The sequence below is a fragment of the Chanodichthys erythropterus genome, chromosome 24 (genome assembly GCF_024489055.1).
Source record: "Chanodichthys erythropterus isolate Z2021 chromosome 24, ASM2448905v1, whole genome shotgun sequence".
Classification (NCBI taxonomy): domain Eukaryota; kingdom Metazoa; phylum Chordata; class Actinopteri; order Cypriniformes; family Xenocyprididae; genus Chanodichthys; species Chanodichthys erythropterus.
The window spans coordinates 12,551,870-12,574,222 of NC_090244.1; the positions used below are offsets into that span (position 1 = coordinate 12,551,870).

Below are 22,353 nucleotides of genomic sequence, written 5' to 3' on the forward strand. Positions count from 1 at the left end.
TCTAAGGTGTCCCCTGAATGTGTCTGTGAAGTTTCAGCTCAAAATACCCCATAGATTTTTTTTAATTCATTTTTTTAACTGCCTATTTTGGGGCTTCATTAAATATGAGCCAATTTATGCTGCGCGGCCCCTTTAAATCTCGTGCTCTCCGCCCACGGAGCTCGCGCTTGCCTTAAACAGTGCCTAAACAAAGTTTAGACGGCTAATATAACCCTCAAATGGATCTTTACAAAGTGTTTGTCATGCATGCGTCGGATTATGTGAGTATAGTATACTGTTATATTGTTTACATCTGATTCTGAATGAGTTTGAGGCTGTGTTCCGTGGCTAACGGCTAATGCTACACTGTTGGAGAGATTTATAAAGAATGAAGTTGTGTTTATGAATTATACAGACTGCAAGTGTTTAATAATGAAAATAACGACGGCTCTGGTCTCCGTGAATACAGTAAGAAACGATGGTAACTTTAGATTAGATCCTGTAATCATGGATCATGTCAGTTATTATTGCTCCATCTGCCATTTTTCGCTGTTGTTCTTGCTTGCTTACCTAGTCTGATGATTCAGCTGTGCACAGATCCAGACGTTAATACTGGCTGCCCTTGTCTAATGCCTTTCATAATGTTGGGAACATGGGCTGGCATATGCAAATATCGGGGGCGTACATATTAATGATCCCGACTGTTACGTAACAGTCGGTGTTATGTTGAGATTCACCTGTTCTTCGGAGGTCTTTTAAACAAATGAGATTTATATAAGAAGGAGGAAACAATGGAGTTTGAGACTCACTGTATGTCATTTCCATGTACTGAACTCTTGTTATTTAACTATGCCGAGGTAAATTCAATTTTTCATTCGAGGGCACCTTTAAAAAATCTTACTTCACCTTTATTGAAAGGTTATGGGCTCTTTTCAGTTGGGCCGGTAAACAACCACTCAGAACACCCTAGCAAAATACTGAAAACCACTTAATATGTTTCATGTATTTCTTGCTTCATATTATGATCTTAATAAAAATCCTAAATAGCTCAATCTTTTTTTTTTTTTCCAGATCTTGGAACCTCGTTTTAACTCGGACACCCTTGCGATGCTCCTGAACATCCCCCCTCAGAAGACTCTGTTGAGGAGGCACCTGGCCACTAATTTCAACACGCTGGTGGGCTCTCAGGCTCAGCAAGAGAAACAAGAGTTCCTGGAATCATCAAACTACACGCCGCTGACCACCACAGCAAAAGTCCGGGTAAGAAAACGCAAATCTGTCCTCAGTTCCCATTTGCTGACCACATCTTTTGTAACACCTTAATCTCAGAAAGAAGATAGAAGCCCTTACACGTGTAAAATACAGACACCTGCTTCGGCAGCCTGATTCGTATTTAAGCTCAGCTGATGCAGCACATGTGTTTTGACACTTAGATTTTGCTTAGGCCATCTATATGGAATATGCTGAGCGAATGGTCCTACAGTATGTTACATACTTACTAAGCACAATGAAGCTTTAGAGGAAACATTTAGTTGTCATCTTTTAGTCAGTTAAGCCAACCATTCATTTTTCATGATGAGAGGAAGAGTGTTTTTAAGATAAATTATTTCCAGTAAGGACAACAAGTGGCATTTAAGGTCTCTTATTGTTGTTCTAGTGCCTCAACTGATACTATTTTGAGTCTTTTACTAAATATTGAAACTGATCCTTGAGATTCATGAACTGGGTTTGTCAAAATTTGGCACCATTTCTGATTATGATAATTTGATGAATCGCAGTGTATCAAATCAAGACGTGTATCCTTATAAGTTAGATCCTATCATCCTTTCCAATTGATTAATTATGGAATTATTATTATTAATATTATTATTATTAATAATAATAAGATATCCAGCCCGATTAAATTAATTATGGAATTTAATCATGAATGAATGAAAAGTTGGTGGGAAAATTTGTATTTTATTTTTATTAACAACAACAACAACAATAATAAAACTATCTTTTCCATTAAATTTAATTCATAATAATAAAATGTGTGTTACAATCATCATTTGTTAACAATAGGTAATGCATTTATTAACAATAAATAAAAATGAGCAATATATTTTACAACATTTATTAAACTTTGTTAATGTTAGTTAATAGAAATGTTCGTGTTCAAATAATGTTAACAAATGCAACTTTTGATCATTATAAATCTAAACAAGATTAAATGTTCATGATTTAAGAAGATTAATGAATGCTGAAGTATTACTAATTTTTCAAATAAAATAAAAAAAAAAAAACAAATAAAGCAATTTCATACATTTTCCAGTAACTTATATTATACTTTTGTCTAAATAAAAAAATTTAAAAATCTAACATTTTACATTATACAAGTGAATTTGGGCATCATAACAATATGAAAATGGATACTCATTTTGAGATTTAAGATTAATCTTTAAAAACTTAATAAAGTAAAGTGAGCATTAGATGTATAAAAGGAATGATGTATGCATGAATAAATATGAAATATCAGCTGATATAATGAAATAATAATAAATAATAAAAAATCGGCAGATAGGTACCGATTAATCCCTGTTATTCATGCTGTTGTATTCCACTTTTTTTTTTTTTTTTTTTTTGTTCCTCAGCCACGTAAAATAGGTTTCACCAGTTTTGGCCACCGTAAGAAGCGCGGTGACGACTCCACGGACTACATCTGCCCTCTGGATGCATCCCAAGCCCAGGCCCTGCTCAACGGGGCCAACCGGCCCTACAGCGGCTTCAGGGGCCTGAGCCCCATCTTCGACAGGGACCCAGAGAGGCGGGAGCAGGTGGGAGCTCTACAGATCTGACGCTTGCAGCCAATAACCCTCCACCCATATCCCACAAAACCACGGCAACCTCCCAACGACACCCTGGTTCTGTTCAGTGCCATTTATAACACCCCAGAATCCTTCATTGATGGACACAAGACGGCAGTATGGACACTGCAAAAAGACATTAGTACATCATCTCACAAGGGAAACAGGGTTTAGTTTTTCCCAGAATAGTGCCACTTCACCTGTGATGGACAGTCAGCTACTTTTGACTATATCTATTTTTGTGAATCAGAAGAAAAATGTATTATGAGATTTTATCTGAAAAGTATTCCATTTTTGTAACCCAACACCTACTGTTTCAAAAGACAGTGTGTACTATCTTGTGCAATATTTGCATATTTTAGAGAGTTATTTAATGGTATATTTATGGTGAATTTTTAAGAGGCATAAAGACTACTACGTAAATGCTCAGCAGCAGCAGCACATTTTGACTAATCTAATGGTTATTTTCATACGATAAAATGCACAAGAGTATTTTTATAGCTAGATATCTTGCCTCTTCAGTTGAAGATAGACTATAACGATAGATATAACCCAAAATATTGTAACATAATCAATAAACCTCCTTGATCACAGTGATATTGTGAGTATTTTTTTTTTTCAGCACATTTCCCTTTATTTTATTTTCATTACCCTTTATTTTATAATTTTCTTTAAAAAAAATAATGTTCCTTAATGAATATGTTTTCTTGGCTTCATACAATTTCAAAACTCAGTCATCTTAATGACAAACTTTGCCAAAAGACATTGACACACATGATTTACAAACATTAAGCATTAACCTGCTATCATCCATGCATCTGGTTACCAACAAATGGCCATTTTCACAATGTGGAGAAGTGCATGCTGCGAAAGGATTTTTATGCACTTGTGCAGGTACATTCTAAAATACATTTCTCTATATTCATATTATTTGCACTTCATTACCACCCATTGCTTCTGCTTAATATTTCATCTCTTAATAAAAATATATTATTATTTTTTTACTTGTGTAAGATGATTTAGGTTGATGGATAACTTTTGATGGACATTTCAGATTCTGTGTGCTAAAGGATCAGGGATGCAGATCGAAGCCTTATCCAAGGGAATTAACAACCTTACAGTAAGTTGATATCAAAACCTTTCATTTTCCTTATATTTTTTAACACTGCCGAGACACATATTGTGAAACTAATCTACTGATTTGCTTAAAGACCAAATAAATCTAAAACTATATTTTAATATTAACATTTCTTAACTCTTTCCCCGCCATTGACGGAATTTTTCGACAATCAGTGTTTTCACTGTTATACGGTAGGGGGCGCTATTACACATCTTTGGAATCTCTGATCAAAACACAGGTAAAGAAGCAGCAGAAACGACAAACATTGGCTGCATCTTAAATCGCATACTCTCTCTAGTAATAAGTAATTACTTCATGACTGCTAAAAAAGTATGTTCTATATATAGTATGTCATATGAACGTTCTACATTTGCCATGCTGTGATTATATCACGTGTCCTACCAGCATTAGTTGTGTCGCTGGTATTAACAAATCCTCTCCCGTGGCCTCATGAGATAGTAAAGTGTACATACTATGCCGGAAGTAGTATTTTTTGCTTATTCTAATTCAGGCATTCTTCTTTTGTCGCATACTATATAGTAGGGAAGTATGCGATTTCGGGTGCATAACTTGCTTATAAAATAACGCGATCATCAAATTTCAAACTGCACATAAATCAAAACCGCCTAACATTAGTGATCTACTCCATCTATGTTTTGATCATCGTTCTGAATCCGATCCGGAGGTAGTCTTTGACAAAAATGCAATTTTTCTCAGCTTTTTGTTCAAAATCTTGCTTTTTTGTAAAACTTACCCACACTTGAGTGTTGATTTAAAAAAAAAAAAAAAAAAAAAAAAAGATGTATGAAGCTAGAATGTTTTTTTTAAAGCAGAGCCTCTGTTCTTTTGAAAATATTCTGCACCGTAAAAAGAATTGTTGGTTTAACTTAAAAAAAAAAAAGTTACCTGGTTGCCTTAATTTTGAGTTCATTGAAATTAAACATTTGTTTTTAATACAATAAAGGCGATTGGTTTAATCAACGGAAACTCAAAATATTACTGTATGTTATCTGAAGTAAGCTGATTTGACAAAAGAAAAAATGTTATGATAACAAATCAGATCATGGATGCCATGAAAGTTTTTTTTTTTAAATGTTGGGGATAGAGTTTATTATTTTGCTAAATCATAGAAGTGAATATTCAATATATCAACCAGCCTTAGTGTCACCATATTGCAAACTGTTATTGAAAAGTTTAGGTTTAAGTCTGCTTAACGAGGTTTAACTTGTGGAGCACTTCGCACTAATCCTGGCATCATCACCTCCTCTCACTTACAGTACTTACTCAGCCGAGACGAGCTGCTGAGAGGAATGAGACGCAGCCAGACCGCAATAGCGTGATCGGACTGCGCCACATTAACTCCTGCTGAGAGCGTACCTCAACCTAACCCACCTCACCCTCAAACCTTCAGGACTAGAGCTGTGAAACACAATCTCACCTCTTCACCATCCAGCTCAAGACACGTCTACTATTTTGTCATTGTATTACTATTTAAAACTTTTTGTGTAATATGCGAACAGCTCTTATTTTATGTCAGTAGATCAAATCATCTACCTCTACCTTTGTTTTTCATATGATATTGTATTCTTGTAGCCAATGGAACTGAATGAGTAAATCCTTCTGTTTGTCATTTTCTTAGATTTGAGAAAAGATTAAGCCTATATAATATGTTAAAAGCCATTTGTTTTGTCAAGCAGAAATGGTTGTTTGCTTGCTATACCTCTGTTAAATCCATCTCAAGAGTTAAAAGGGGTTTGTTGTTGTAGGGGACTTCAATGTCCAACGTGTCCCATGACCCAAATGGCAAACATTATATTTGGGAGGTCCTTATCTGATGGTTGAGCCTTAAATGCGCACACTTATTTTAATAGGACTCCAGACAAGAGAAGAAAGATCCAACTGCAGGTTCACTCTCACCCAGAACTAAGGAAAGAATAATATTGGTGAGTTACATTATCTGGTGACATTTAATGTGCGTCTATTAAAATAACGACATGTTACCTATTTTTATTAATTATATAAATATTTATTTTTGTATATAAATGTTACTTTGTAATAATAGAACTTAATTAATATATATATATATTTTTATTTGATTTTTTTTTTTCTGTTAATTTTCAGTCATTGGATTTTAAATCTGAGCAAAATTTGAAGAATGGTAAATGGAAAACGCAATAAAGAAATGTAATTATATGTCAATATTTCCAGTGTATAAGGGAAACAACACTTTGAACTGGACCAGCTGGAATGAACCTAAAAGATCTCCCGTATGAAGCCAAAACCAGCATTTTCAGAAACTTATGGGCTAAGCCCAACAAAACCGCCACGGCGGACCCCGTCCACCTCTTTAGCGACTGCATCCGAGCGGCTTCATCCAGAACAAAGGAGTATCTGCTCTTCAGGGACCCGGAAAACAAGTTCCACCCAAGTCCTTCAACCCTAAGCGAGATCTTTCTGATGACTTACATCCAGCACAGCAGCCTGCTGAATCTCACCGACACGTTCAACTGCACGGCCATGACCCAAGAACAGAGGATCCTATTGGGTGCCCACTGGGTCTGGGCCATGCTGGATCAGTCGAGCAAGAACCCCCGAATCCAGATCGCAGTCCAGGTTTTTCATCTGCCAGAAAGAACAGAGGAGAACATGGAGGAACTCTCTTTAGATATCTACAGTGACATCATGCGCATGGCCGGGATGGATGTGGTGGAGAGAACCCAAGCTGAGAGGATGGTGGAGTTCTGCTCCTCCATCGGCAGAGACTGTTACGCGCTTTTTCTCTTCTTTGGTCGGCAAAACGACGAGGGGAACATTTACGGGCTGCTAAGCAACAATCTGCAAGCAGCAGTGGGGAAGTGTGTGAGGATTGATCAGGTTTTTATCGATCACTTCTTCAAAGGTGCGAAATGCTTCGGCACTCCAAGTGGGATGTTGCAAGCACTGGTTGGTAAGGAGGGTGACGATCCTCTGACCATGCTTGTTAAGTTCACCTAACAGCTGAGCTGTTCTTACTCGATTTATTACCATTTTTGTGGGTTTCTTCTAATGAGCAGATCACTGCTTGGTAACGGATGCTTTGAATGCAGCACTGGGTCTGTATGTTGATGTTTTTCCAAGACTTTCCAGCCTTATGTCTGATGTCTCTCTGCCTCCAGCAATACTTAACTGTTACTTGATGCAATTAAAATGCAAAATAATGTGCAGAAATAAATATTTTTGCTTACAAGTTTTGTACTTTGTGTGTTTCTAGCCCATATTTAAATAAACAAAATGCTACGTGAGAGAATTTTTTACTCTACAGTATCTATTAACCAATTGTTGTTCTAAAAGATTGTTAATTTAGTAGTCAAATGGGAATGGGCAACATAACATAACTTAATATATATATATATATTATTAGAGAGAGATGTTTTGACCATTTAATATGTATTTTGATTTCTATATTTTAAAAATCATTTAAATTCTACTTAATTAAAAGGTTTTTTTTATTGTTTTTTTTTTATATATATATATATAGATATATATATATATTTATCTATATATATATATATATATATATATATATATAAAATGACTAATTCAAAGTTTTTTTTATCATTATTTGTGTCATTAAATTACATAAGATACTAAGTCTTGTATCAGGCGAGACTGGGCAAAAATTCCTCTTGGAAAACTGCAACAATTAGTATCCTCAATTCCCAAATGATTAAAAAGCGTAATTAAAAGGAAAGGTGATGTGACACAGTGGTAGACTTGTCTCAGTCACAACTTGTGACGCAGCCATGAAAATCTGTTTATATTTACAAAATACACTTTAGTTTGTCAGTAAAAACATTGAAAATCTCTGTACTTTTGTCAGTTAAATAAAGGTTAAAGAGAATTAACAAATCACAGATTCATTGTTTTATTGCATTTTACAAAATGTCCCTACTTTTCTGGAAATGGGATTGTGTGTGTATATAAATGTACTCCGTTTTAAAAATGCTTCAATATTTATCCTTCAAAACAACAACAAAAATACAGATAGAAAGGTTTTTCACTATTACTGGCCTGAACTGGAATTGGACATTTTTTCTCAAAGAGAATATTCACCACAAACAAAACCAAATGGATTCAACAAAAGATCTATTTTTAAAACTACACCTGGCATTGATTTGACATGTTTCGCAAGCTGTAAACCATCTATTACAAAGCATATTTTGCGCAATACACTAATCAGTTGCGGAAGGCTTAGTATGCAAAAGTGTTCTCAGTTTTGTAGCCCAGCTTGTCGAGGTTTGGCAGGCACGCATACTGGATCATTGGGGGTGGACCGCACATCACGATGAGCACATCATTGGCCGGAGGCGGGAGATGGTCTTTTATCATGTCAGCATCAACAAACCCTTTGCTGTACTTCCACCCTGTCACAAGAACATAAACAGAAAATCTTCACAGTCGTCTCTACTGTTGATCACTACAGTTAAGCATTCATCTAGATATTTATATCAGAAGATGAACTGTACCTTCAGAGGGTTTGTCCAGTGTGTACCAGAGGTTGAGTTTATCAGGGTGATTTCTATGAACTTCATCCAGCTCTTTACGTAACAATATGTCCTTCTCAGTCTGTGTGAGTGAAACACGCTTTAGATCAAAGCTAACAAACATTAAAGGTACAATATGTAAAATTTTTGCAGTAAAATATCCAAAAACCACTAGGCTAGTGTTATATATTTTGTCCAGCTGATTACTAACAATATCTCTAATGTTTTCAACTACTTGTAAATCATGAGAAAATTCCCATTCTAAACAGTGACACGGGGCAGTGCAGTCGCCTGTCAATGACGTCAGTTACCTTTGTTACCGCCTTTACTGACGTAGAAACCACATGACAACAGTGCCGTGGACAAATGTGGAAGTAGTGTCTAGCGTCCAGCAAACCACTAGCTTGCTTCAAGCAGTTCCTTATTTACTTCTTGCACGTTTTATGGTGGATTGTGTTACTTATTTATGGAACATAATTACGGTTTACCATCTGCCGCTGGTTCTGTCGACAAGGACAGCTCCCGTAAACTCATGACCGGAAAAGCGGAAGCGGCGCCGGCGGCTGTGTCATAATAAAAGTCCCGCTGCTCGTGAGGCGTGTGTTGATCAATCGCTCCAGCTCCTCGTTCAGCTCCCGCAACACTCGCTCCTGCTCTACTTCATACTACAGTAACGTTAATAATCGCATCGAGTTCTTCCAGACTCCAATCCCTATTCTTTTGCACCGTCCGTTGAGGTGGAGACCACATGTCCCAAGTTTCCGCTCTAAAACTTGGCGTCATCAAACTACGCCTTTGTTTTGAATAGGCTTCTAGCGACCTCTAGCGGAAAAAAATATCACAAATTGTACCTTTAAATAAGATGTACTTATGTTAAGAGAAATATATGTGTTAACACTCACTTGGAATATATAATTCAAAATAAGAGTTTGGAAATATTCAGTTTCAGAGGAATTAATTATTAAAATGTGGCCACAAATATATTATATCGTGCACGCAATTTACTAAAAACGAGGGAACGAATTGGTAAAACGTGCGTGCTGACGTATTATTATATGTATTCCATAAAAATATCAACCTTAAAACAAGATACTTTTTTTGAGAAGCAAAACTGAGATACTATTTAGTATCCGAAATCGAATACTTCTCTAGTACGCAAAAAACAGTATGCGAACAGAGTTGTATGTCCGAATTCATAGTATTCGAAAAACAGTAGACGAAAATTACCCAGATGACTTACTACTTCCGGCGAGATTCTGAAGTGCGCATACGATGGACACTTTACTATCCCATGGGGCCACGGGAGAGGATTTGTGAATGGAGTTGAAGGGACGTAACTGACGCTGGTTGGTCATGAGACAGTAACAACATGGCGGATGTAGTATTGTTTTTGTATGCAAAACCCGGAAGCGAGAGAGCATTTTAGGACTTCCGGTTCCATCGCCCTAAAGTCGATGGGTTTTTTGAATGGGTTTTTGCTAAATCGCCTGAAGTAAGGTAGACCTGTGATTAACAAAGCCTCTAAATATTTTCACGTTTTGATGACATAAAACACGCCAGTTATAACCCGCTTGTGTTTTTTTAAACCTTTATTGTGTCTTAAAAATGGTGGTTGCTAACAAGTTGCTAAAAGGGACTACTTCCTTTGATGGGGACTTTAGACGGCATCATTAAAAACGGGACATTTGGGCAGCATTTCTCATGAAAAAGTGGATAAGTACTCATACACAGCACAGATCATAAAAAGCGAGCATGTTTTTAAATAAAGTTGTTTTCTAAATAGTTTGAGGAAGGTGGTGGTGGTGACGTTGAGCCGCGACCATGGTGTGCTGTAGTCCGTTTATAGCCTACTGTTAGCTTTTTATATCTGACCACTTTATTTAGGCTTCAAAATGTACACTGTAAAAAGTAATATGCTATATCTACTCAATAAAATTTTGGCAACAGATTACAAGCAATATTATTAATTAAATTCAACAATTAGAATTGAGTTAGAATTATTTGAATTAATTACTTAAATGTCAACCATTTAAAACGAGTAAACGACTCTTTGCTTTTTATGTCAGTTTGGGGTTTTTGTAATGGTGTTTGCTAATTTTACACATTTTAAATGGTTGACATCTAAGGAATTCATTTGATTCATTCTAACTCAATTCTAACTTAGTCCATTTATTTTCAGTAAGTTAAGTACAAGCAGCTCTTTAAAAAATGAACGTAAATAAAGTCGTTTTTTCATCTGGTGATTTGCATTTATTGTCATTGTACGCTCGTGAGCGTGACATAAAACATGGCGGCGACTACCCAGAATGCAACACGCAGTGACGTAGTTTGCCAAGTTTTATAGTCAAGAATATGAGAGCAATTATGTAATTTGTCTTGAAAAATTTGTATTTTCTCTCGCGTATGGAAGCGGAGTTGTGTGAGGAGCGAGTTTTTAAAATTAAAACGTCGACGCTTTCCTCCACTCGAAGCGGGAAGAGTGAAAATAGAAAACACGGAGTGGAGCTCGAGCGGACGGAGTAGGCTATATCTCTACGGAGATATATCTGTCACTCCGTTCCACCCACTCCGTAGTTTCAGTCCGACTCTCGGTGTGTACGTGGTAAAGCTCGACGCCTTGACTACCTTTGGAACTATTTTTTTGGCGGAGAAAATATGGGTAATGTATATCTGAAACTATATATCACTTAACTGAGGATGTTTCAATATTGATACACTAAAATACGTATTAAGAAAAAGGTTTTATTAAATAGCATGTCGAATTTCATTGTCAAAAACATGTTTTTTTTTTGTAATTAGTTTAATCTCCAAACGCAGATTGAGCTCCATTTACAGTGTTACATTGCTTATTTATGTATTCACTTATGTGACTGACCTGGTTGGCAAATATAAGGGAGCACTTGGTGTTGTCAGCAGGATCTGCAGTTATACTCCTGATCAGCTGCAGCATTGGAGTGATGCCTGAAAGAATGAACTTGTCATCTTTAATTAAATTGATACATATTTAGATGAACTGTCTTGGCAGCAATTCCAGGAAACCGACTAAGAATACATTGGAGCCAATTTCAAAATATGTCCATCATTAACGTTACCTGTTCCACCAGCAATCATGCCCAAGTGTCTAAACTTTCGCAGTTTAGGTTCAGATTTTTTATCAGGCCGAATACCAAACTCCCCTGTAAATGTCAGAAAGGAAATATATGCAGCATTTGAATATTTTAAAATGCATTTTGGACACAGGTCATGCATATGGTAATCTTAAAACGAGAAGACATCGCCCTCTAGTGGCTAAATGCATTGCATTATACAAAACAAAAGTAGTACCATTTCCATTGTATACTAGTAATCCATTTGGACCCCTAAAGTCAATAGTGTCTCCAATCTTCATATCATTCAAGTACTGAGACATCTTGCCACCATCAGGATAGTTTGGATGAGTATTTTTAAAGTAGACCTGATGTGAGATGTTGAAGAAAATGATTTTTAAAACACTATAAAACAGTCATTTGCAAATACAAAATGTATTGCATCGCACCTTTACAACTAGATCAACGTATCCCTGTTCTTCATCGCTGGACACAGGTGTGTATGCTCGAATTACCAGATTCCCATTCACCTTTGCAGACAGGTAAACATGCTGACCTGTGACCCAGAACACAAGATCCGTCTTAGAAAATGAGTGAAACGCAGCTGATATTGTGAAATTATACGTAAGGTCAGGTGATTCTGCTGATGTGATAGAAGTCCAATGTCGTACCAATAGGGAGACCAAGAACATGCGACGAGGATGGAAGACCGAACCGGAATTTTTTAGTGTCATGAGTGATCTCCTGTTTCAAAGCAAATTAAAGTAGTTAAATTGGGCTGCAATTATATTCTTACTTTTTTTTTCTTTTGCAGTAGAAAACATACTTAAAGGGACAGTTCACCTTTTTTTTCTCCACACTATGGAAGACATAGGGGTCCATCTACTGTTTGGTTACCCATATTCTACAAAATATCTTTTTGAAAAAGATATTCATACAGGTTTGGAACAACTTGAGGGTGAGTAAATGATGACAGAATTTTCATTTTTGGGTGAACTGTCCCTTTAGGCACACATTTAAATTCTGAATGACCTCTATCTCTATGAGTGGCAGTGTGTATTTCACATTGGGATCCTGCAAGGTTTTTGGAAACTTGCTCTGCTTTCGACCTCCATTGGAGCCTCCTGGTTTTAGGATGAGGAAGAGGACCGTGATCACCACTACAGATATCCCAATTAGCACAGGTACTGTCTGCAACATACACATTAAACACGTTGTGGCACAATTGGCACAATTGACTGAATTTATGTTTCAGACATTTTGAATCTAGAGGTTTATGCATGAAATGAGTTTTGTAGGCAAATATAAATTACATTTTAATAAAAAAAATATAGGTAAACATTTATATTTACGTTATAAATGTAAATTAAATATTTAACAATATTCATAATTTTAAAAATATAAGCAAATTAAATGTGTATTTACATTAAAAATATTTATTAATTGTTTAATTTTATTAATAATAAATGCATATTCAAATGTAAATCTGTTTACTTTAATTATTTAAATATGTAATTTTAGAAATTCAGCATAATTTAACAAATTCAGCATTTTGATTATCATACTTGCATTGTTTCAATGACTTCACTGTTATTCTATATTCTAAATATAGTTTTGTAGACAAAAATAAAATATAATTTTATGAAAATATAAGTAAATTATACATATTCACTACCAGTCAAAATTTTAGAAACATTACTATTTGTAATGTTTTTGAACAAAGTCTCTTATGCTCACCAAGCCTGCATTTATTTCATAAAAAATACAGAAAAAACAATAACATTGTGAAATATTATTACAATTTAAAATTATGGTTTTCTATTTTAATATACTTTAAAATATAATTTATTTCTGTGATGCAAAGCTGGATTTTCAGCATCATTACTCCAGTCTTCAGTGTCACATGATCCCTCAGCAATCATTCTGATATGTTGATTTGATACTTTGAACAGTTGTGTTGCTTAATATTTTTTTGGAACCTGTGATACTTTTTTCAGGATTCATTGATGAATAAATAGTCAAAAAGAACAGCATTTATTCGAAAAATAAATATTTTCTAACAATATAAATCTTTACTATCACTTTTTATCAATTGAAGACATCCGTGCTGAATAAAAGTATTAATTTCTTTCAAAAAAATTACTCACCCCAAACTTTTGAACAGTAGTGTATATTGTTACAAAAGATTTCTATTTTAAATAAATGCTGATATTTTTAAACTTTTTATTCATCAAAGGTTATAAAATAATATTAAGCATTCCAACATTGATAATAAATCAGCATATTAGAATGATTTCTGAAGGATCATGTGACACTAAAGACTGGAGTAATGATGCTGAAAATTCAGCTTTGCATCACAGAAATAAATTATATTTTAAAGTATATTAAAAATAGAAAAACATAATTTTAAATTGTAATAATATTTCACAACATTATTGTTTTTTTCTGTATTTCTTATGAAATAAATGCAGCCTTAATGAGCATAAGAGACTTTGTTCAAAAACATTAAAAAAAATAAATGACTCCACACAATTCCCATACTTGCATTTATGACTTTACTATTATTCTAAAATGTGAAATGCGTTCATAATAAGAATAAAAGAGTTGGAGTGTCTAAACATTTGACATTAAACAGAGCAGCTTACACTATAAACTACTGGAATATTGTGTTACATTCAACATTGAGTTGATAACCTGCACATGTCTGTAATTACCTCTCGCCTTCTTTCCACCGCTGTCATTCTAACCAGAATTAAATCAACAGATAAGTGTGAAACTGACATGGAGGAAAAGCAAGGTGCTAATTGCTTTTTGCAAGGCAGAGTGAGGAAGAAAGCAGGGAATATATGACTGTAAAGAGAAAAAAATACTCACTAGAACTTGATCCATGCTGCAGTCTTATTCCTGTACTGTACTGTACTGTATCAGTAGTGCTCAGGGTTCATGTGAGGTAGACGTTGTTCATGGTTCATCATTTCCTGTATTGCAACCTTTGCACCAAGGCCAGTTAATAGTAGAAGAGTAGGGAGTTAATGAAATGCAGCCAACTGGAGTGGGCCCCTTAGTGGCCTCAGCCAATAGGAATAGAATATGCAAATGAGCAGAGCATTGCCTATGGTTCTTCATGTGTGTTTGTGGGTGGTGTGGGATCACCCCACTGCCTGATAACACATCCAGAGGGATGGGTCAAGGAATCCTCTCAAGTACAGCACATTAGACTGAGGCCGTTAGACTAAGAACAGAAATGCCTGACATTTTTGAAGTTTTAAAACTTTTTTATTCAAGTTAGCCAAGGTTGTCTTGGTTCAAAACATGCATTTTGTGAGTACTTCAAAACACAATAATACACAAAATTATACTGAATTCTGCTAACAGAAGTATTCAGTATATTCAGAAATCAGTACTACTTATGCTTGTAAGTAAACAACAAATCTATACAGCACAACTGACATTTATGTCAATGGTTGCTATATGTGGGGGTTTTCACTCGGTGTTCAAATGCTTTGAGATCCAGTGCATGGTACTGAAGGATCCCACCACAAGGTTCTCTCCAACTCTTCAAACCCATCAGAAGAACTGATTCTGACTTTATATCTCACAATTCTCACTTTATAACTCGCAATTCTGACTTTATATCTCACAATTCCGACTTTATATCTCACAATTCTGGCTTTATATTTCACAATTCTGACTTTATAACTCGCAATTCTGACTTTATATCTCACAATTCTGGCTTTATATTTCACAATTCTGACTTTATAACTCGCAATTCTGACTTTATATCTCACAATTCCGACTTTATATCTCGCAATTCTGACTTTATATCTCACAATTCTGACTTTATATCTCACAATTCTGACTTTATAACTCGCAATTCTGACTTTATATCTCACAATTCTGGCTTTATATTTCACAATTCTGACTTTATAACTCGCAATTCTGACTTTATATCTCACAATTCCGACTTTATATCTCGCAATTCTGACTTTATAACACAATTCTCACTTTATAACTCACAATTCTCACTTTATAACGCAATTCTGACTTCATAACACAATTCTGACTTTATAACGCAATTCTGACTTTATAACTCACAATTCTGACTTTATAACGCAATTCTGACTTTATAACGCAATTCTGACTTTATAACTCACAATTCTGACTTTATATCATAATTCTGACTTAATAACGCAATTCTCACTTTATAATACAATTCTGAAGCCACGCCCGTGCCGCCCTGCAGCCGATTAAGATTTTATTGGTCATGTCAATCATAGTACTGATTGCCTACACCCAATTTATTTATTTATTTTTTTGGAAGCTTGTTTCCAGCACTAAATATCATGTAATTCTGACTTTATAAGGCAATTCTGACTTTATAACTCACAATTCTGACTTTATAACTCGCAATTCTGACTTTATATCTCACAATTCTGACTTTATAACTCGCAATTCTGACTTTATAACTCACAATTCTGACTTTATATCTCACAATTCTGACTTTATATCACAATTCTGACTTTATATCTCACAATTCTGACTTTATATCTCACAATTCTGACTTTATAACTCACAATTCTGACTTTATATCTCACAATTCTGACTTTATATCACAATTCTGACTTTATATCTCACAATTCTGACTTTATATCTCACAATTTTGACTTTATATCACAATTCTGACTTTATATCTCGCAATTCTGACTTTATATCACAATTCTGACTTTATATCTCGCAATTCTGACTTTATATCTCACAATTCTGACTTTATAACTCTCAATTCTGACTTTATAACTCACAATTCTGACTTTATATCTCGCAATTCTGACTTTATATCTCACAATTCTGACTTTATAACTCAATTTTGACATTATAACTCGCAATTCTGACTTTATATCTCACAATTCTGACTTTATATCTCACAATTCTGACTTTATAACTCAATTTTGACATTATAACTCGCAATTCTGACTTTATATCTCACAATTACGACTTTATATCTCGCAATTCTGACTTTATAACTCAGAATTCTGACTTTATAACGCAATTCTGACTATAACTCGCAATTCTGACTTTATAACACAATTCTGACTTTATAACGCAATTCTGACTTTATAACGCAATTCTCACTTTATATCTCACAATTCTGACTTTATAACACAATTCTGACTTTATATCTCACAATTCTGACTTTATAACACAATTCTGACTTTATAACGCAATTCTGACTTTATAACTCAGAATTCTGACTTTATAACGCAATTCTGACTTTATAACGCAATTCTGACTTTATATCACAATTCTGACTTTATATCACAATTCTGACTTTATAACACAATTCTGACTATAACTCGCAATTCTGACTTTATAACACAATTCTGACTTTATAACGCAATTCTGACTTTATAACGCAATTCTCACTTTCTAACGCAATTCTGACTTTATCACGCAATTCTGACTTTGTAACGCAATTCTGACTTTATAACGCAATTCTGACTCTAACGCAATTCTGACTTTATAACACAATTCTGACTTTATAACACAATTCTGACTTTATAATGCAATTCTGATTTTATAACACAATTTTGACTTTATAACGCAATTCTGACTTTATAACGCAATTCTGACTTTATAACACAATTCTGACTTTATAACGCAATTCTGACTTTATAACACAATTCTGACTTTATAACACAATTCTGACTTTATAACTCAATTTTGACATTTTAACTCGCAATTCTGACTTTATATCTCACAATTCCGACTTTATATCTCGCAATTCTGACTTTATATCTCACAATTCTGACTTTATAACTCAATTTTGACATTATAACTCGCAATTCTGACTTTATATCTCACAATTACGACTTTATATCTCGCAATTCTGACTTTATAACTCAGAATTCTGACTTTATAACGCAATTCTGACTTTATAACGCAATTCTGACTATAACTCGCAATTCTGACTTTATAACACAATTCTGACTTTATAACGCAATTCTGACTTTATAACGCAATTCTCACTTTATATCTCACAATTCTGACTTTATAACAAAATTCTGACTTTATATCTCACAATTCTGACTTTATAACACAATTCTGACTTTATAACGCAATTCTGACTTTATAACGCAATTCTGACTTTATAACGCAATTCTGACTTTATATCACAATTCTGACTTTATATCACAATTCTGACTTTATAACACAATTCTGACTATAACTCGCAATTCTGACTTTATAACACAATTCTGACTTTATAACGCAATTCTGACTTTATAACACAATTCTGACTTTATAACGGAATTCTGACTTTATAACACAATTCTGACTTTATAACTCAATTTTGACATTTTAACTCGCAATTCTGACTTTATATCTCACAATTCCGACTTTATATCTCGCAATTCTGACTTTATATCTCACAATTCTGACTTTATAACTCAATTTTGACATTATAACTCGCAATTCTGACTTTATATCTCACAATTACGACTTTATATCTCGCAATTCTGACTTTATAACTCAGAATTCTGACTTTATAACGCAATTCTGACTTTATAACGCAATTCTGACTATAACTCGCAATTCTGACTTTATAACACAATTCTGACTTTATAACGCAATTCTGACTTTATAACGCAATTCTGACTTTATAACGCAATTCTGACTTTATATCACAATTCTGACTTTATATCACAATTCTGACTTTATAACACAATTCTGACTATAACTCGCAATTCTGACTTTATAACACAATTCTGACTTTATAACACAATTCTGACTTTATAACGCAATTCTCACTTTATATCTCACAATTCTGACTTTATAGCGCAATTCTCACTTTCTAACGCAATTCTGACTTTATCACGCAATTCTGACTTTGTAACGCAATTCTGACTTTATAACGCAATTCTGACTCTAACGCAATTCTGACTTTATAACGCAATTCTGACTTTATAACGCAATTCTGACTTTATAACGCAATTCTGACTTTATAACACAATTCTGACTTTATAACGCAATTCTGACTTTATAACACAATTCTGACTTTATAACACAATTCTGACTATATAACTCACAATTCTGACTTTATAATGCAATTCTGATTTTATAACACAATTTTGACTTTATAACGCAATTCTGACTTTATAACGCAATTCTGACTTTATAACACAATTCTGACTTTATAACGCAATTCTGACTTTATAACACAATTCTGACTTCAGGGGCGTAGGAACCACTTTGACATTGGGGGGGACATTTTGGCCATTATGAATCAACGTCCATCTCGCCACCATAATAGTAACATACAGTATGGTGACGTCACGTGGTACGACATATATGAAATAACAGCAAAATAAATAAACAAAATCATCTGTTTATCATCTGTTCATCTGTTTAATTTATCTATTTATTATTACACAAATATTGAAGTTGGGAAACATAAAAGTGTACAAGCCCCCCTGCAATTGCGGGCAGAAAGGAAAGGGGCACTTTACAAGGCAAATATTTGATTTGTAACCCCAAAAAAATACAAAAACACAACAGTCACATACGGCTTTGGATTTAGGCACTTGGAACTAGAACTATCATTATTATCTATATCAATAACATTTTACTTTTCTATTAAAAAGTTTATAATGTCATGCCTCGTATCCATAATTCAGTTTTAAAAAGCTTGTTAATTTAAACCGCTTGACTGAGACTAATTTACCTCATACAAAGTCGAGTCGTTCAAAGCTGGTGCGCACCAATAACGTATTTGAATGTTCGTAGTGTAATGTTGACTTCTCTCTACCAATCAGATGCTCCGAGTCCGACTATAGGTGAAAAGTGAAGAATATGAAGCTGGTGATTGGCGAATGGTGATTATTCAAACATGAATGAAATCACTCTGGGTTTGACTGACAAAAACGAATATCTTCTTCGTCGCGTATTCAAAATAAAAGTTCAAAATGTACAGTTTTTGTTCCTGCGGTGTATAGGCTAATTTTTGGGTGGGACACATGCAGCATTTTCCAATATTGAGGGGGACACGTCCCCCCCGGTTCCTACGCCAGTGTCTGACTTTATAACACAATTCTGACTTTATAACACAATTCTGACTATATAACTCACAATTCTGACTTTATAATGCAATTCTGATTTTATAACACAATTCTGACTTTATAACACAATTCTGACTTTATATCTCACAATTCTGAGAAAAAAGTCAGAACTGTGAGATATAAACTCGCAATTGTAAGAAAAAAAACTCTTTCATAGTTTTTCACCTATTATATTGTAGGGAAGTATGCATATTCAGAGCCACAGTCTCTACCAAATTCCACCCTCATTGATCACCTCTGCATACAAATCCACAAGTACACATCAATCATTGTTTGGGACAGAGCTCATCAAAGCATATAGCCTCATTGCTGAATTTACCCACTAGGGGTCAGTATTTCTTCAATTACATTCCCTGAATCCCTAGTAGTAAACAGTAAGTGTTCAGTGTAATTTACAGTACAGCTTCTCACCATGCATGATTCTCCACTGCTCAGTCCAGCACACAGTAAAGTAGGTGTCAACCTAGTTCTGTGTTGTTGTTCACACACCGCTTGTTCCAGCACAGATATTTTTAGCCTTACAGGTCTGTACTGCCCATGTCCTGCTAAAAAAAGTGCATAATATTCACCTAAAGATCCACAGAGAGCAAAATGTGCAACAGAGAAAATTATGTCATTCAAGTGACTTTCAAGTTCTGAAAGTTCAACTCTAGGTCAGCAAGTAGTCATGAAATGTCATGTTTGCTTATGATAGGTGCATACACACATATCAAAATCCTCCAGACTATTGTGTAACACATCACAATGGTCAACACGTGAAGGAAGACAGTTGACATACAACATTTGACTGGCCCATGCCAGAGCCAGCAGCGGAGGGAGGGTGTGCGCTTTCACTGAGATTTAACGGAGAGCTCAACTGAAGCAAAGCCACATTATTCAGGAGAGGATGGGTTGTAATAAGGGTTTATGTGCACTCTGATCACATCACAGATCTGAAAAGAGATCTCATTTACTAAGAACAATTTTCATTTTCAGGTGAACTCCCAGCTAACAATTTTTCCTAGAATGTTCTTTTTTTAAGGTTTGTTTTTGGTTAGCCTGGAAAGTTTTCTTAATGGAAAAGAGCATTAGTTTTTGGTTTGTAGACCGTTATCCTAATGTTATTCTAACATTCCCCTAACGCTATTCTAACATTATCCTAATGTTCCCCAAATGTTATTTTAACATTCCTCTAACATTTTTCTAACATTCCCCTAATGCTATTCTAACATTATTTTAACATTCCCTAACGTTCCCTTAACGTTATTTTAACATTATTCTAACATTATTTTAACATTCCATAACGTTATCCTATAGTTCCCCTAACATTATTCTAATGTTATTTTAACATTCCTCTAACGTTATTCTAATGTTCCCCTAACATTATTCTAATATTATTTTAACATTCTCCTAACGTTTCTCTAATGTTATTCTAACGTTTCCCTAACGTTATTTTAACATTCCCCTAATGTTATTCTAATGTTATTTTATCATTCCTCTGTTATTCTAACGCTCCCCTAACGTTATTTTAACATTCCCTTAACGTTATTCTAACGTTCCCCTAACGTTATTCTAACATTATTTTAATGTTCCCCTAATGTTATTCTAATGGTATTTTAAGATTCCTCTAACGTTCCCTTAGTATTATTCTAACGTTATTCTAGCATTATTTTAACATTCCCTAACGTTATTCTAACTTTCCCCTAATATTATTCTAAAGTTATCTTAACATTCATTATTTTAAAATTCCCCAACATTATCCTAAAGTTCCCTTAATATTATTTTTATGTTCCCCTAATGTTATTCTGTCATTTTAACATTCTTCTAACATTCCTCTAATGTTATTCTAACGTTCCCCTAACGTTATTCTAAAGATATTTCAGTGTTCCCCTAACATTATTTTAACATTCCCCAAACGTTATCCGAAAGTTCCCCTAATGTTATTTTAACATTTCACCTAACGTTATCCTAAAGTTCCCTTAATGTTATTCTAAGGTTCCCCTAACATTATTCTAGTGTTATTTTAACATTATCCTGACATTATACTAAAGTTCCCCTTAATGTAATTTTAACGTTTAACGTAATGTTATTCTAATGTTCCCCTAATGTTATTCTGTTATTTTTACATTCCCCTAACGTTATCCTAAAGTTCCCCTAACGTTATTCTAACATTCCCAGAACGTTACCCTAACCTCTTTACTCGATATCATTACCCTGCTGTACGTCAGTAATCATCCAGCACACCTGGGACTCAGTATAGTATAAGCGGTATAGAAAATGGATGTATGGAGGCCTATAATCAGTATACAAACCATATCTTGTTTTTATTTATTGTTTAATTAATAAAAAATATTCTGAGCACATCAACCATTAATAGGTTAGGATTTACTATATATTTCATGGGGTACCCAGATTTTCTCCAGCACCAAATAACAAATTGACTTTTGAATTCAACACAATTTAAGTTTTTTAAAATATGAAATTTATTATTTATTAAATTTATATTATTAGGGAACGTTCTGTATAAGCTATTTTTTAGGCTATTTGAAAATAACCTCCCTGTAACGTTTTGGGAACGTTATTTTATGGTTGCAAAATAATAATCTAAAAATAACCATTAGGGAACATTCTGTATAAGTTATTTTTACGTTATATATTGTTTGCAAAAAATAAAACCTAAAAAGACTGTTCCCAGAACATTTATTTTTT

General features: G+C 34.3%; 3 protein-coding genes across 21 annotated transcripts in view; 2 read left to right on the top strand and 1 right to left on the bottom strand.

The window, feature by feature from the left end:
- Nucleotides 1-6,289, top strand: part of ppfibp2b (PPFIA binding protein 2b) — a 70,067-nt gene extending 63,778 nt beyond the window's left edge. For 14 of the 19 annotated variants that reach the window (XM_067379859.1, XM_067379864.1, XM_067379866.1 and 11 more), the window contains 5 exons: nucleotides 1,051-1,239; nucleotides 2,613-2,795; nucleotides 3,880-3,945; nucleotides 5,817-5,888; nucleotides 6,067-6,167. In XM_067379859.1, coding sequence (XP_067235960.1) covers nucleotides 1,051-1,239; nucleotides 2,613-2,795; nucleotides 3,880-3,945; nucleotides 5,817-5,888; nucleotides 6,067-6,123 — 567 coding nt within the window. In that variant the 3' untranslated portion in view covers nucleotides 6,124-6,167. Of the gene's footprint in view, nucleotides 1-1,050; nucleotides 1,240-2,612; nucleotides 3,440-3,879; nucleotides 3,946-5,222; nucleotides 5,363-5,816; nucleotides 5,889-6,066 lie in introns of those variants that run through there. The other 5 variants (XM_067379863.1, XM_067379875.1, XM_067379865.1 and 2 more) reach the window with 3 other exon arrangements.
- rep15 (RAB15 effector protein) lies at nucleotides 6,193-7,301 on the top strand. Its single transcript, XM_067379879.1, has one exon. It carries the CDS (start codon nucleotides 6,193-6,195, stop codon nucleotides 6,937-6,939), a length of 747 nt encoding a protein of 248 aa, XP_067235980.1. The 3' UTR covers nucleotides 6,940-7,301.
- Nucleotides 7,302-7,873: 572 nt separating this feature from the next.
- cyb5r2 (cytochrome b5 reductase 2) lies at nucleotides 7,874-14,540 on the bottom strand. Its single transcript, XM_067379700.1, has 9 exons — nucleotides 14,429-14,540; nucleotides 12,587-12,745; nucleotides 12,226-12,298; nucleotides 12,004-12,110; nucleotides 11,793-11,922; nucleotides 11,561-11,644; nucleotides 11,344-11,429; nucleotides 8,451-8,550; nucleotides 7,874-8,348 (listed from the first exon to the last, which is right to left on the bottom strand). Exons 1-9 carry the CDS (start codon nucleotides 14,441-14,443, stop codon nucleotides 8,176-8,178), a joined length of 927 nt encoding a protein of 308 aa, XP_067235801.1. The 5' UTR covers nucleotides 14,444-14,540; the 3' UTR covers nucleotides 7,874-8,175.
- Nucleotides 14,541-22,353: the final 7,813 nt, after the last annotated feature.

What these genes read in the sequence shown, in the direction of transcription:
- rep15 (XM_067379879.1), top strand. Translation starts at nt 6,193, where the DNA reads ATGAACCTAAAAGATCTCCCGTATGAAGCCAAAACCAGCATTTTCAGA.
- cyb5r2 (XM_067379700.1), bottom strand. An exon ending in TGTTCTTGGTCTCCCTATTG is followed by an intron (nt 12,111 to 12,225) that starts GTACGACATTGG and finishes TCTGGGTCACAG; the next exon opens with GTCAGCATGTTTACCTGTCT. An exon ending in CATGATTGCTGGTGGAACAG is followed by an intron (nt 11,430 to 11,560) that starts GTAACGTTAATG and finishes TCATTCTTTCAG; the next exon opens with GCATCACTCCAATGCTGCAG.